Here is a 14,491-nt window from a genome sequence, read left to right as displayed (position 1 = left end):
AGAACTTACTCAATGTCCCTAGGAGCCACTCAGTGTAATATTTATTTTGTTATCCTCATTCCCCGTCTGACAATGTGTATTTAAAATTACATCCATAGAATGACTAACAATTGCAACCTGATACTTTCTTTACCCTTTGAGTATTGTTCAACAGTTTTCTTAGCCTTTTCAAAGGCTAAAATCCCTTGGCAAAAATCTTTCATTTCCCTTTTGTTTAATCTTTGCAGTCTCTTGGATTCAGAACTACCATTTTAATTCCAAGGCACTGGCAGTATTTTAATCCCCTAATCAAGCAGACTAATAGTGAATAGAAAACAGCTGTGAATAATGAGGAAAAGGTGTTTTAGGAGACGTTAAAGATTTGACATTTATTCCCATGACAAATGCGGGAAGATGAAAACATTGTGGAGTTCATTCTTTATTTCTAGTGCTGTTGTTAAGATGGCCACAGGGGTCGTGTCTCAGTACATTTTTATGAGCCGTGGGGGTTTTAGGAGTCTGCACAAGTTCACACACAAGGAGCAGTATCTGTATTTAGTCTGTCAGATACAAATCTTGACCGTAGTCCTTGATTTTTATTTTAATGAAAGGAGAAATGTTGGCCTGTTCCTTTCCTGGCTTCAAGTGTTACACCAGTGTGGTGTAGTGGTTAAGAGCGGTCGTCTCGTAATCTGGTGAACTGGGTTCGCTTCCCCGCTCCTCCACATGCAGCTGCTGGGTGACCCTGGGCCAGTCACTCTTCTCTGAAGTCTCTCAGCCCCACTCACCTCACAGAGTGTTTGTTGTGGGGGAGGAAGGGAAAGGAGAATGTTAGCTGCTTTGAGACTCCTTCGGGTAGTGATAAAGCAGGATATCAAATCCAAACTCTTCTTCTTCTTCTCTATTGCTCTAAAGAACACTGTCCCTGAACAGCCTCTCCTCATTTGTATTCCTTACATCAGTGTTTTTCAACCTTTTTTGGGCAAAGGCACACTTGTTTCATGAAAAAAATCACGAGGCACACCACCACTGTGTGCGGAGAGGGAGGTGTCAGAGCCCCGCTGCTCTCTATGGGGAATCAGATGAGAGCGGACCGCCTGTCCGCTCTCATCCGATCCCATCCGATCTGATCCCCACCCAGGACAGATGGAAAATAGGGTGTACACAGTTCGCCGCCCGCCTAGTGGGCGAAAATTTGACTTTTTTTAAATCTTTCGAATTTTTCAATTTTTCCCATGGCACACCAGGCAACATCTCACGGCACACTAGTGTGCCGCGGAACAGTGGTTGAAAAACACTGCCTTACATTATTGTTGCACGCAGACATCCTTTCACAAAAGCATGAGGAAAGAAGTTAGAGTGGATTTCGTAAGAAGTCTGCTTTTCCCACCCACTGCCTATTGCAAAATGGTCTGAGGATCCCACTGCCCTTGAATACATTTCATGCAGGCATTTATCAAAAGATCCCAGAGTACAACATTAAGATCATAATGTATGCACCATAATAATGAAAACATAATATACAGCATAATGGGGGGCGCGGGTGGCGCTGTGGGTAAAACCTCAGTGCCTAGGACTTGCCGATCGTAAGGTCGGCGGTTCGAATCCCTGCGGCGGGGTGAGCTCCCGTCGTTCGGTCCCAGCTCCTGCCCACTTAGCAGTTCGAAAGCACATCAAAGTGCAAGTAGATAAATAGGGACCACTTTATAGCGGGAAGGTAAACGGTGTTCCCGTGTTATGCACTGGTGCTGGCTCGCCAGAGCAGCTTCGTCACGCTGGCCACGTGACCCGGAAGTGTCTCCGGACAGCGCTGGCCCCCGGCCTCTTAAGTGAGATGAGTGCACAACCCTAGAGTCGGACACGACTGGCCCATACGGGCAGGGGTACCTTTACCTTTATACAGCATAATAATAACATAATCATAATAACAGTCCCCCCTGGCATTTAACAAGCCATAGATTATTTTAATGGCTGAGGGCTTGGGTAAAGAGGAATATTTTCACCTGCCATCTAAAGACATGTAATGATGGCAAGCCTCTCTGGGGAGAGCGTTCCACAGATGGGGAGCCACTGCAGAAAAGGCCCACTCTCATGTAGTACAAAGTTAATGTTCATGTTAATTTCATTCCTGCCCAATTTTGCCTCTGGCCCAGGCCACCACTGGCATGTAAACCTCCCACCAGGAAAGTTTTCTAAAGGGTATGTAGCCTGTGGACTGAAAAAGATTCCCGATCCCAGTGTAGTGTGATTTGGAATTAGTTTACTGGGATAGATGGGATAGATGTTGTCTGATCCAACAATCCAGTTCTTAAGTTATTGTTTGTATTCTCTGTTTTGATAGAGCAGAATTTACCAGCTAGATTGGTTAATGTACAGTCTTACTGAGAGCCTTGATTGCTAAACTATAAGATTTCAATAATAAAACATGTTTTTTCTTAACCTTAAAGCGTCTCCTTTCAAAGTTTATTCCTCTCTAACTCAGATTTCCAAATGCTATAAATGTTTTGAAAAGTTCTCTGAACGCAGCGTCAGATTAATCTCCAGTGTGAGGATTCTTTTGAAATTTATGGTATTGCTCTCTCCTGCACAGGCTTGCCTCCAGCTCCAGGCGCCTCGGGGACAAGCTTTGCGGAGTTTTCCATGAGAGAGCGAATGAGAGAGAAACTGAAAGCTGCACGGGTGAGACTACGTGTGTAAAAAGTTTAAAATGAACTCTGGTGGTTTAGTGCTTATCAGTCTGGAAATGGAACAGGGCCTCCCTAAAACAAGGAAGAAGTGGCTGCCTTCTTGGAGACTCCCTAGCCATGCAGAGCTATCCGTGGTTTCCAAACGCTTGGCAATTTGGCCCACAAATGGCCTGACCAAAGACCTGTGAGCTTCCTGATTTGAGGACATAGAGTCAAGAAAATAGTAGAGTTGTTCCTCTCAACTGGGGAGAGGATCTCCCAAGTCCACGTTGAATGCCATTGTAAATCACATTGACGACATGGACTCCTGTATCTGTGGAATGGGGTGCAGGGACTGAGTGGGAGGAAAGCGGTGCTATGATCCAACCAAAGCTAGGTGTGGGTGAAAACAAGGCATAATAACTGCTGTACCCACTCCAAACCTGAACCTTATTGGAAGAATCCTTCTCTAGGCTGACTGGAGGCTGACCATTGCACAGTAGAGAGCGTACTAACTTATGGTCTGTGCGTGTGGTTTGGAAGCTGCACGGCCAGGGAAAAAACAATGCTATCCAGGGTTGTAAAGACTGCAGAGAATTATTGGGTGCACTCTTCCCACCTTAGATCAAATCTATGCTGCCAGGTGCCATAAGAAAGTGGCAGTGATAGCACATGATAGTACGCACCCCGGAAATGATCTCTTTCAGCTTCTGCCTTCTGGAAGAAGGTATAGGGTTATAAAGGCCAGGACTAGCCGCCTGAAAAACAGTTTCTACGCTAATGCAATTCTGGTTCTAAACGCAGCATAAGGGGTTTCTGTAGTATAGTGTGTTTTAAAATGGGGTTTTAGAGTTTTTAGGGGTTTTAGAATGTTTTATGTAGTTTTGTAGTAGTTTTATGTAGCTTTGTAGTAGTTTTATGTAGTTTTCAATTTCATTGTTCCGCAAGGGACAATGACAATAAAGATATCGTATCGTAGACTAGACTAGAGCACTCCTAGGTTAGAGGGGTAGACTGCATCATTCTCTTGCTGGTCCCAGTAATATACAATATTTCTGTTTTTTTCCTTAACATACCTATTAACGTGCTGCTTGCTGACACCACATGCTTTCTGATAAGGATAAGGAGTCTTGTTACTGATTTTAAACAGCTAATTTCACCTGTTCTAATAATAGATTGTTGGTTAGAGGAAATATTTGTATTCTAAGTTGAGATTTGCCAAGATACTTAAACTGCTATGAAATAATATCACAATCTGTACACAGTGTGTTCATGTTAGCAAACCAGAAAATTGAAAGAGTTGGGCTACAACTTTGAAGCCAGGAGATTGTGTATGCAAGAGTCGCATCTGGGTAGAATTTGGGAGTTTCTTCTTCGTCTGCCCTAATAGCAGCTCTGTGTGGAAGTTTTGTGTAAGCTGCCAAGCTGTTTTTTGTACTTCCTGGTTGTAGACTGTTAACGGAAAGCAGCAAATAACTAATGAAAGCTAAGATTCTTCCCTTTGTTTAGTCTAAAGCAGAAAGTGCTCTTCTGCAAGAAGCCTCAGGTCCTCATCTGCGGTCCCTGAAAAGCCTCAGAGGGAGGAAAGAACAAGCTAGTTTGGAGAATGAGGTGAGCAGATTGTCAATCCCTGTGTTCTTTCCCCTCATTACATCAAAATATTTCACAAGAAAGAGATGGGTTGTCTGACATTTGGAAGGTTAATTTAATTCCTTTTTGATGACTTATACCAGTTCTTACTCTTATTTTTTTGTAAACCATTCCCTGTTTAGCAGAAATTGTGCACGGTAACCCGGTACACTGAGAAGGAATCACTAAGTTTTAGGGAATCAAATGAAAGTTGCAGCCTATGTGAGGTTGAGCAAAATAACCTTTTGCACCAGACAGGTGCCCTAGGTGTCACCCTTAATTGTGTCAGCATCGCCCTTGAGCCAGTGCCACCAACTGGACTCATCCACTTCAGTCCCGACTGGGCTAGGCGAGCTGGGTAGCACTTCCAGAGATCACCTTCTGCACAGGAACAGGTCAAAGTGCTGTGGACTCACAGCTTAGAGTTGTGAGCACCGGATTCACTTCCACAAGAAGACAGTCGTCGCACAGCAGAGTACAGCAGAGTCTAGCAGAGTATATAAACAACTCGGAGAGCAGCTCTGTAGAATATCTTCTTTTATTCTATCTACAACTATACAAACTATATACAGAGCTTAATGAGTCTAAGCATAAATGAATGCTGCACTGCAGCTGCTCTTAGCAGCAACCTTATCTCTACACACGATCTCTAACACTCAGTCTCTCTCTCTCTCTCTCTCCGACACTGACTGACTGACTGACTCGGTGCTGGAGCAGAATAAGTAGAGAGCAGACCACGCCTCCTCCTCTCTGGAGAATCAGCAGACTCCTCAGGAGATTCTTGGATATGGGAGGGGTGAAATCTCCTCAAATTGTAGTTCTTTCATGTTGTTATGCCCTTCCTCCACGGCGTTCAGGGCAGTTTTCATGATGCCACTTGTTCCCTTTTTACCCCTCTGACAAGTCTGTGAGACGGGTCAGGCTGAGAGATGATGCCTGCCCTAAGATCGCCCAGTAAGCTTTGTAGCTGAGGAGGCATTGTTTTGTTTTTAATTTTGCGGCTGGACAAGTGTGTGTTTTATCAACCGGCTGTTTTTTAAAAAGAGATAGGAGGTTTGACTATTCCTGTCATCCCCAATGGAAAAGGACGGAGACCTGGCTCTGCAGAAAACCCTTTCTTGTGTTGGTGATGCTTCCATTTCAGTTGAGCAGGCATTAACCGCTGCTTCCAGCGGCTGCAGCTCAGCAGCAGTAAGTGGGTGAAGGGAACAAGTCCAGAGTCAGTCCAGAGTCAGCCTGCAGAACCAAGGAACTGCCTTATCTTTCCCTCCCTCCCTCTCTTTCTTTTTTCTTTTCCTTCTCCTTCTGCGATAAGGCTACATTTTAATATTTTAATGTTTCAGTATTTTAATGTTGTATTTTTTAATTTTGTTTTTAAGTTGTAATCATTTAACTTGTTTTTATTATTGCTTGTAAGCTGCTCTGAGCCCAGCCTTGGCTGGGGAGGGCGGGGTATAAATAAAAATTATTATTATTATTATTGTTGTTGTTGTTGTTGTTGTTGTTGTTGTTTGTTATTATTATTATCACAGGCCCAAAAACTGAGTGGGAATTTGAACCCAGGGCTCCGTAGTCTAAGTCTAACACTCTGTCTGCTGCTCTACACTAGCTCTCTGTATCATGTGCCCCTCCAGAGCTTGCCAGAACTATTATGTTCTAGGGCAGTGGTCTCAAATGGAATTGGGCACTCAGCCCTTAAGCCCCATTGCAGAGCCACAGAGGGCGTGTATTGTAGTAACACTGCATGTAGTGATGCCGTGAACTGGCTTCAGCTTGGAGCACAACTTGACACACATTTGCTGTCTCTAACACTGGCCAGCCTGGCCTCTGCTGATAGAGATGCAGGGTGTGTGTGTGGTGTGTGTGTGTGTGTGTGTGTATGCATGTATATATGCATGCACAAAAACATTTTATTTTATTTAGATCCCCCATCATTTCCCACATGTTGCATGGCCGACATGTGACAACACCTAAAATACACACTTCCCCACATTCCACCACTCATAATTAACAGTGCTCATTAACAGTGTGTGTGTGTGTATGTGCAGGTAGATGAAGGTGAGCTGAGTGCAACAGAAGAGAATAAATGCAAGGTGTCAGCAAGAGTAAAGTTCCATGATTCTGTCAAAAAAGTCAAGCAAAAATCACAGGTAAGGGCCGATCTTATTTTGAAATAAAACATGAGGTGTATAATTGCAATTTAAAATACTCAGGCTGAGTCAGCCAGTCCTTTATGTGTACCATCTGCTATGTGCTGCTTTCCTCTCCCCAGAGAGTGATTTCTTGGGGAGTGGTCCCATTCCTGGAGCAGCAGCAGGAGGAGGAGGGGGTGGGGAGCGTGTGGCAGGTGACCAGATCAACCCTGTAGTTTGTAAAGCAGCCTGCAGTCTCTCCAGTTCTTCTGCATAAAGAGGCCTCCCTTCTCAACTCCAAAAGTATGCACATTCAGGATGTTTGCTTCAGTATAAATGAACAAAGTAAAACAGTTCTTTATTAAAAAGTAATAAACATATCATTTGGTTGACAGTATAATCCCAAGGCTTGCTGAGCCTGCAAATATTTGCAGAGACTACGAAATATTAGCTGCTGCGTTTAATGAAAAGATTGTGAAACGTGACTTTTCAACAAGAGAGTTGGCTGTATATGATGCACAAGTTCAAATATTTTGGTTTGGAGTGTACAAGTTTTTTTTAATAAAAAATCTGGGGGAAGCAATCTGTGTTTTTGTATTGTAAACCGCCCTGTGAACGGTGGTGTAGAAATAATAAATTAAAAAATAATTTTAACTGTTTTGTTTTCATTGAAATATTGCACTGTGAAACTGATCTATAATTACCTTTTTTCCATTCGTTCCAGACTAGTTATCCTTCTTCTGAAGAAGCCTATAATTTCTTCACTTTCAATTTTGGTCCTGAACCAGAGAATGTTGTGGATGACATGCAAGACAAGACTAAGGGTGTGTTGAATCTAGATGGCAAGGAGAGGGAAAATCAGGAATCTGCACTCAGCCCCCGAGAAGAACAAGAAGAAAATGAAATGGTACTAATGAAATTATGTGTCCCTATCAGTTTGGGCAAGGTTTTAGTGTTACGTTATTTGTTTTGTATGGTATATGAAACTTGGAAGTGTGCAGCCAGCAGCTGAAGGGCAGCAGAATCCTATCTATATGACTATTTGACTTGTCCTTGCATATTGAGCTTAATGGTACACCTGACATTTAAGCACATAATGTCCACCAGCCCAGACTTTTGTCTGAAACTCTGGCGATGCACTGCAAGAAAGTGTGGGCGATGCTGACCTAGTGAGACCAATATTCTAACTTAGTAGTTTCCTGAGTACAGGCGTGATTTGTGCAAGCATAGCCTTTGTGCTGAAGATGCTTGAGTGTAATTCTGAAGTGATGGACTTGAGGCAGGAGTTGATAATGCAGGTGAGCTGCGCACAGGTGAGCTGCATTCAGGCTGCCAGCCAGCCCTATGGAGCCTCCTTTTATTGACACAAATATGCAAAAAAATATGCATTTTGGGCTGTGACCTTTACACATCTTCTGGTCCCGAGATAGTGGGGTGGTACAAAGTTATTTTGGCACCTGTTTCCACCGCATCATTTCCCCCTTGCACAGTGTATGACGAAGGAGACAAAAGGTCTCAGAGACAAAGGTTACAGACAGGACACCGTAGACTACTGAGACCGCAAAAGGTTAGACAGAGGGTACGGTGTTCAGACAGCTGTGGCTTGTCTGTGAGGGGGAGTGTGCCCTGCACCCCAAAGTACAGGCAGGCTGAGGCTGCCTGCCTGCGGGTGGGGAGTGTCTTCCCTCTGGACCCAACGATCATCCCTACATAATTCAAATAATGAGTGGGAAGTCTTTACTATACCAGCAATGCGGTGGCTGAATAAAACATTTGCATATGCAGACCTGTGAAGTATGGTGTCGTTTGTCCAGGGATTGTGATGAAAACTTTTTCTTTTTTTTAATATTTGCATGTGAAATGCAGGATGAAGAGGAGCATCTTGTTCCTGAAAAAGAGGGTGATGACCTATTCCTTATAGAACACACAGCCCCGGACTTCCTAGTGACGAGACCTGCAGAATATGAAAGCTACTCTGCACGTGTGCAGAAAGAGAGAGAAATATTGTTCACCCCGAGTATGCGAAGAGGTATGCCTGGCGTATTTTTACTGTGAGGTTTTGTGTGTTATTCAAGTTGTTAATTTGCCACTTGTAGTTGCAATAATTATTAGTCGAGCTTATGGGTCTATAAGTAAAGGACATGTGTAATGGGTTTAGGGGTTGCTCGTGCGTAAGTTGCCGCCACTGCTGGCGAGGTTACCTGGTTAAACCCTTTCTGACTGAACAGCCTCCAGCATCGTGACTGTCTCAGTCGCTGGCAGAATCCGTCAGTGGGCGTTTCTTGAACCTTTTCCAGCATAAAAGCTGTTTGACGCCAAGTCTCCTCCTACTCTCCCTGCGCGGAAGCCTTCTGCGCAGGGAGGGTGTGGGCAGCGGAGGACCCGTACTCTCTCCGCTGGTCTCCGGCGAGGAGTCTTGGAGCCTCCTCTCCGATTCCCCCATCTGCCCCCCTTCTCTACTGGTGTTACGCTGATTTCCTTCCCCAGCGGACGGGCTCCCTCTCTCCCTACTGGGACCCTCGCCGGCATCCCTCTGGAGCCTTCCCTTCGCCTCTAGCTCCGATGGCAGTTCCCTGACAACATGTTTCAGAATTGGGATATGAAATAATTCAAGATATATTTGGTGTACAACAAAACAATTCTGAAATGCTCTAGGTGGGTGGTTTGTCTCCTACATTGCCAAGGAAACATCCATCCAGACCTTGATCTGCCAAGAACAAAATACCTGTCATTAATCTCTGTTGGCTATCACTTCTCAAAAACTAAATGTACCCAATACTGCAGTCCAAAGCAAAGTTAACATGGAAATACAGTAGTTTAAATAGCCTCTATTTCTTTATTTTTAAATTGAAAATCAGAGAGCCAAATCACAGTGAAAGTAAGGATATGGTCAGGTATGTAATTTACTGATGGTATGGAAGTGACATGATAAGCTGTAACTTCATAAGGGATTTTTTTGCTGTTGCTGCAGAATTCGGAGGGGTGGTACTAAGGGGGTGTGGTTGCAATCTAGAACTGAAGCTGCAAGACCAAGACTAAACGTACATGATGAAGGGCCAAAAAAAATTCATTATAATTACAATGCGCTCTCTCTCTCTCTCTCTATATAAAACATTCAGCCTGAATAATTGTTCTTGTTTTTTTTAAAAAAGCCACTATTTGTTGTGGTGGTTGGTCCTAAGAAAAGTATAATTTTGCCACCAGTTGTTCCCTTCATTTTTCTGTAAAAATAAGGTTTAATTGCTCAAGGTTTGTGCATAGTTTTGCATTTTTCTTCTTTGATGATTCTGACTCATCAATTTTTACAGCAGATTATTAAGGTAGATTTGTATAGGACTACTGAAAAGCTATTAAAATTTGTTTCTTATTCATCTCAGTTAGACAGACCCTTTGACTTAAGGACACTTAAGAGTTCTAGTTCGCAGCCATGTGCTTGGATCATTCACTACTTCTGTCTTGAGTTCTCTGCCAGTAATATGGGTATAGCAATTCCTCTCAAAGCTAAACAAATATTGCAAAGAAGAGTGCATGTTGAGAGTGCAGCACGTAATGGCAACATTACTGGACTAGTGGCTAATAGTATGTTTGTGTGCTGTGTGTCTCTTGCTTTTAGTTCCTGCCTCTCTGAAGGTACCAGAAAATATGCAGCCAAGGTACCTTGAGGATGAAGGTCTGTATACAGGAGTGCGTCCTGCTGTGTCACTGTCAAACCAAAATATTGTAGAGAACAGGATTCTCAAGCAAGAACAGGTGACATTGTCCTCTTCTTTTTCTCATTTTGGTGCCACGAATGCAGGCATTTTTTGGGAGGCAACTGCAGTACCTTGTGATTCTCAAATGACTCACTCAAGCAGTGCCTCACTTCAGCATCATAAAAGTTAATGCAGGCGGAAGCTTCCTTCACACAATGTAGAAAAAGATATGGCCTTGTGATTTTCGGTGGCTAAGTGATCCTGCTACGTTGAGAAGGGTCTCTCCTCTGCAATCCAGCCCAAGGGCCCTTGAGGTTGATCCATGTGAGCTGTGTCCCTTTCATTTGAGCCTCATTGACTTCAGGATTTCCAATGGCTGGGTTTTCATCTTGTTTCCCTTTTAACAAAACTTCCGTTTCCCTGGTAGTGGGAAATAATAATAATAATAATAATAAATTTTATTTATATCCCGCCCTCCCCAGCCGAAGCCGGGCTCAGGGCGGCTAACAACAATAAAACAGTATAAAAGTATAACATAAACAACACTCTAAAATCATTCATTGTAAAATTAATTAATTCAGGCCACTGGCAACCATTGGGCCAGAGCTCCGCGAAGATTGCCGAGGGAGGGAGTCAGGCTCTGCCCTGGCCAAAGGCCTGGCGGAACAACTCTGTCTTGCAGGCCCTGCGGAAAGATGTCAAGTCCCGCAGGGCCCTGGTCTCTTGTGACAGAGTGTTCCACCAGATCGGAGCCACAGCCGAAAAAGCCCTGGCTCTAGTTGAGGCCAGCCTAACTTCTCTGTGGCCTGGGACCTTCAAGATGTTTTTATTTGAAGACCGTAAGTTTCTCTGTGGGGCATACCAGGAGAGGCGGTCCCGTAGGTACGAGGGTCCTAGGCCGTATAGGGCTTTAAAGGTTAAAACCAGCACCTTAAATCTGATCCTGTACTCCACCGGGAGCCAGTGCAGCTGGTGTAGCACCGGATGAATGTGATCTCGCAGCGAAGACCCCATAAGGAGTCTCGCCGCGGCATTCTGCACCCGCTGGAGTTTCTGGGTCAGTCTCAAGGGCAGCCCCACGTAGAGCGAGTTACAATAATCCAATCTGGAGGTGACCGTCGCGTGGATCACAGTGGCTAGGTCAGGGCGAGAGAGGTAAGGAGCCAACTGCTTAGCTTGGCGGAGATGGAAGAATGCCGCCTTTGTTATAGCTGCAATCTGCGCCTCCATGGAAAGGGAGGCGTCGAAGATTACACCCAAACTCTTAACAGACGGTGCTGGCACTAATTGCGCCCCCGCAAGAGATGGGAGTTGCCCCCCCAATCCCATATCGCCCCGCCCTAGCCACAGGACCTCTGTCTTCGAAGGATTTAGCTTCAACCGGCTCCCACGTAACCATCCAGCCACAGCTTCCAAACATCTGGTCAGTGTGTCTGGGGCCGAGTCAGGATGGCCATCCATCAACAGATAGAGTTGGGTGTCATCGGCATACTGATGGCAACCCAGCCCAAAACTCCGAACAAGCTGGGCGAGGGGGCTTTGTGTTTTGCAGGGTGGACTAAATATTCTTACAAATCTATTCAAGATTTCACGGTAGAATTATTTGAACAACATAAATGTGTATGGCATAAGAGCTGAAAATCAGCTGCGTGTGTGTCTTAATTAATTGACAAAGTGAACGACAGGCAACTGGTTGTTTCCTTTCAGGTTTTCAGAATGCAGATACGGAACTGACAGAGCTGGTCAGACCATATTTTAAACATTTAGCTATCTTCAACCATGCAGTCTTATCTATTTATTTTTAATAAAACAATGGACACGATCTGTCATTGTATGGGCAGAGTTGTCAGTCAGTGCTGTCTGAGCCCTGAGGAAAGTGCAGGCGTAGAGCTCAACTAAGCGCAGGCATAGTGCCTCAAGTACTGTGTGCCAGACAAAAGAGCTATGGGGGGATAGAACATTTGTTCCTTTAATGGCCTGTTGTGCTGTGTGTGTGGCAATCCTTAAAGGAACAAAGCTCTGTGGGGTTTTCTGCGATCCCTTTGTGGGTGGGTGGTTATGCCCGCATGGAAGTGTGCCGTGCCCAATGTTGCATATCCCATTGCTTTAAAAGCACTTAATTCTGGTGATGGACACATGAATCCTGGATGCACACACCTTGCAGGATCACGGCAACTATTTAACCTATTAAAAGCCTTTCTAAGCTACGCAATATCTACAAAATCTGGACAGTGTGCAGAAATAAAAGCAGAAAAGCTTTGAAATGGTTATCATAAGAACAGAGATTTAGTAATTTGTCTATGGGTCAGGGAAAGGATGAATGAAAAGAAATGACTTTGCAAGATGTCTGAAGCAGGTGAAAGATGATGTTTGGCAGAGAGAAGGGAGTGGCGGGATGTAGGGTTAATGATGGAAAGTCATTGGACTTCCATTTATTGAAGATAGTTTTGAGTGAAGTACAGGCATTTTTATTGTCTTCTGTTGTTTGTAGGGGAAAAGGTGGTTTGGAGATGATGGCCAGATTCGGGCTTTGCCCAATCCAGTTAAACAGTCTCTTACTAGACCTCCAATATTCCCAGTCGAGGACGGGAAAGAACCAGAGTTGGTGACATTTTATAAAAAGGTGAGTTTGTTACTACCTCTTACTGATCTGTCAGAGCAGTGTGGCCTACTGGATAAGAAGATTAAATTATTCTGGCTTAAAAGACTGGGCAGTTTTTCAGCCTTGGAGCCAGCTATTTAAACAGACCCCAACTCCTCCTGTGCAATCGGTGTACTTTCACATTCTAGCTTGTGGAACTGAAACGACTCTAGGCTCCATAGCAATGTATTGAAGTGGGTCTGGTTTGGCGCTGGCTCACACTGACTTCAGGAGCAGAAGCCAAGAAGGAGGCTAGGATTTGTATGCACAAATCACTTCACATGAAATATTTTGTGACCTGGAGTGTACATAAAGATTTATGTACACCTTGTGCTTGCAGTCTGTCCGCCTTACTAATTTTGGGATTTTGTGGCAAATGAATTAGGTGTACAACCAAAGTTTCATGTTTCATATGATAGGGTGCATGAGGGAGACTCATATCAGCCCTAGATTCATTTATTCCTCCCCTGCCTCTTTTCTTTGCATGCTGACTTTGGTACTGCAGTCCTTGCCAGTTAAAACCAGTGTTTCCCATTTCATGCAATACAATAACTCTGGTTTAACATTGGTTTGCTAACAGGGAACTTATACCATGTTCCTGGTTAGTAAATTGTCATTAAACTAGAGTTCCTAATTTTGGACATAGTGGAGTGTTGGGATACTGCCAGGGAGACAAAGTCCATCATGGCCCCCAAGCCGCCTCCGGACGCCCATTGATCTCCCGTAGACACGCAGTATCAACAATTAGCGACACGAGCTCCAGAAATAGCCTGCCACATTCCAGAGCCGATGCACGCTCTATCAGCAGATAATGCACAGCGAAATATGCACTGCCAGCTTCAGTGTCTCTGGCACAGAGAGAGAAACGAAAGCAAAGACACAACATAGACTTCCTGTGAACAGAAAATACGCAGACTCTGTGACTCACAAAGCCTGCACCCTTTTAAGGTGGAACAGAAATATCCTAACATGGAGAACTCTGTTTCAAACAGTGTTGCAGTACTGAAGCCAGTGTATGAGGCGTGGGGAAGAGCGAGGCTCCACACTCATTTCCAGCTTGGCAACCCATCGTTTAGCAAGCCAGGATTTCTATGATTCTATAGGAGTGCTCTGATGGTGTTTCCTGCTTGGCAGGGGGTTGGACTCGATGGCCCTTGTGGTCTCTTCCAACTCTATGAGTCTATGATTCTATAGGATCAGTACATCCAAAAGGGGCCAAGATGTGCATTTGTGGTTTGATGGCTCTGTTCTTTCCTGCTCTAATGTACACCTCAGAGAACTGTTTTATTTTTTTCCAAACCTCTGCTTTGTGTTTTCATTTTTAATCTGCTTCCTAGGCCATAAAAATGAGGCTTGCTAATCAGTACATTGTCGGATCCGGGGACCCTCAGGGGCAGTTTCAGCTGGATGTCGATATTTCTGGATTAATATTCACTCACCACCCCTGCTTCAGCCGTGAGCATGTCTTAGCAGCTAAGCTGGCTCAGTTGTATGATCAGTATCTATCAAGGAGACAGAAAAATATTACCGAACTTCTTACAGATAAGGTAATGTCATAGTTTTTTGAAGCTTCACAGTAAAATAGAAATCCTGGTGAAGCATTGCAAATATACCTTTCATAACATGTTTGATGAGGATATAAAGGTAAAGGGACCCCTGACCATTAGGTCCAGTCGTGACCGACTCTGGGGTTGCGGCGCTCATCTCGCTTTATTGGCCGAGGGAGCCGGCGTACAGCTTCCAGGTCATGTG

General features: G+C 44.3%; 1 protein-coding gene across 2 annotated transcripts in view; it reads left to right on the top strand.

Moving 5' to 3' along the window:
• CC2D2A (coiled-coil and C2 domain containing 2A) overlaps nt 1–14,491 on the top strand; it is a 64,285-nt gene that overhangs the window by 4,544 nt on the left and 45,250 nt on the right. For both annotated transcript variants that reach the window (XM_083460682.1, XM_083460683.1), the window contains exons 3-10: nt 2,570–2,658; nt 4,155–4,256; nt 6,323–6,424; nt 7,131–7,313; nt 8,273–8,435; nt 10,020–10,156; nt 12,590–12,721; nt 14,077–14,286. In XM_083460682.1, the coding sequence (XP_083316808.1) occupies nt 2,570–2,658; nt 4,155–4,256; nt 6,323–6,424; nt 7,131–7,313; nt 8,273–8,435; nt 10,020–10,156; nt 12,590–12,721; nt 14,077–14,286 (1,118 nt within the window). The remainder of the gene's footprint in view (nt 1–2,569; nt 2,659–4,154; nt 4,257–6,322; nt 6,425–7,130; nt 7,314–8,272; nt 8,436–10,019; nt 10,157–12,589; nt 12,722–14,076; nt 14,287–14,491) is intronic.

This window comes from Podarcis liolepis (assembly GCF_965112155.1).
Source record: "Podarcis liolepis genome assembly, chromosome: 9".
NCBI classification, from domain to species: domain Eukaryota; kingdom Metazoa; phylum Chordata; class Lepidosauria; order Squamata; family Lacertidae; genus Podarcis; species Podarcis liolepis.
Note: the sequence above shows the minus strand (reverse complement) of the source record. Positions and strands in the feature narration are given on the sequence as shown.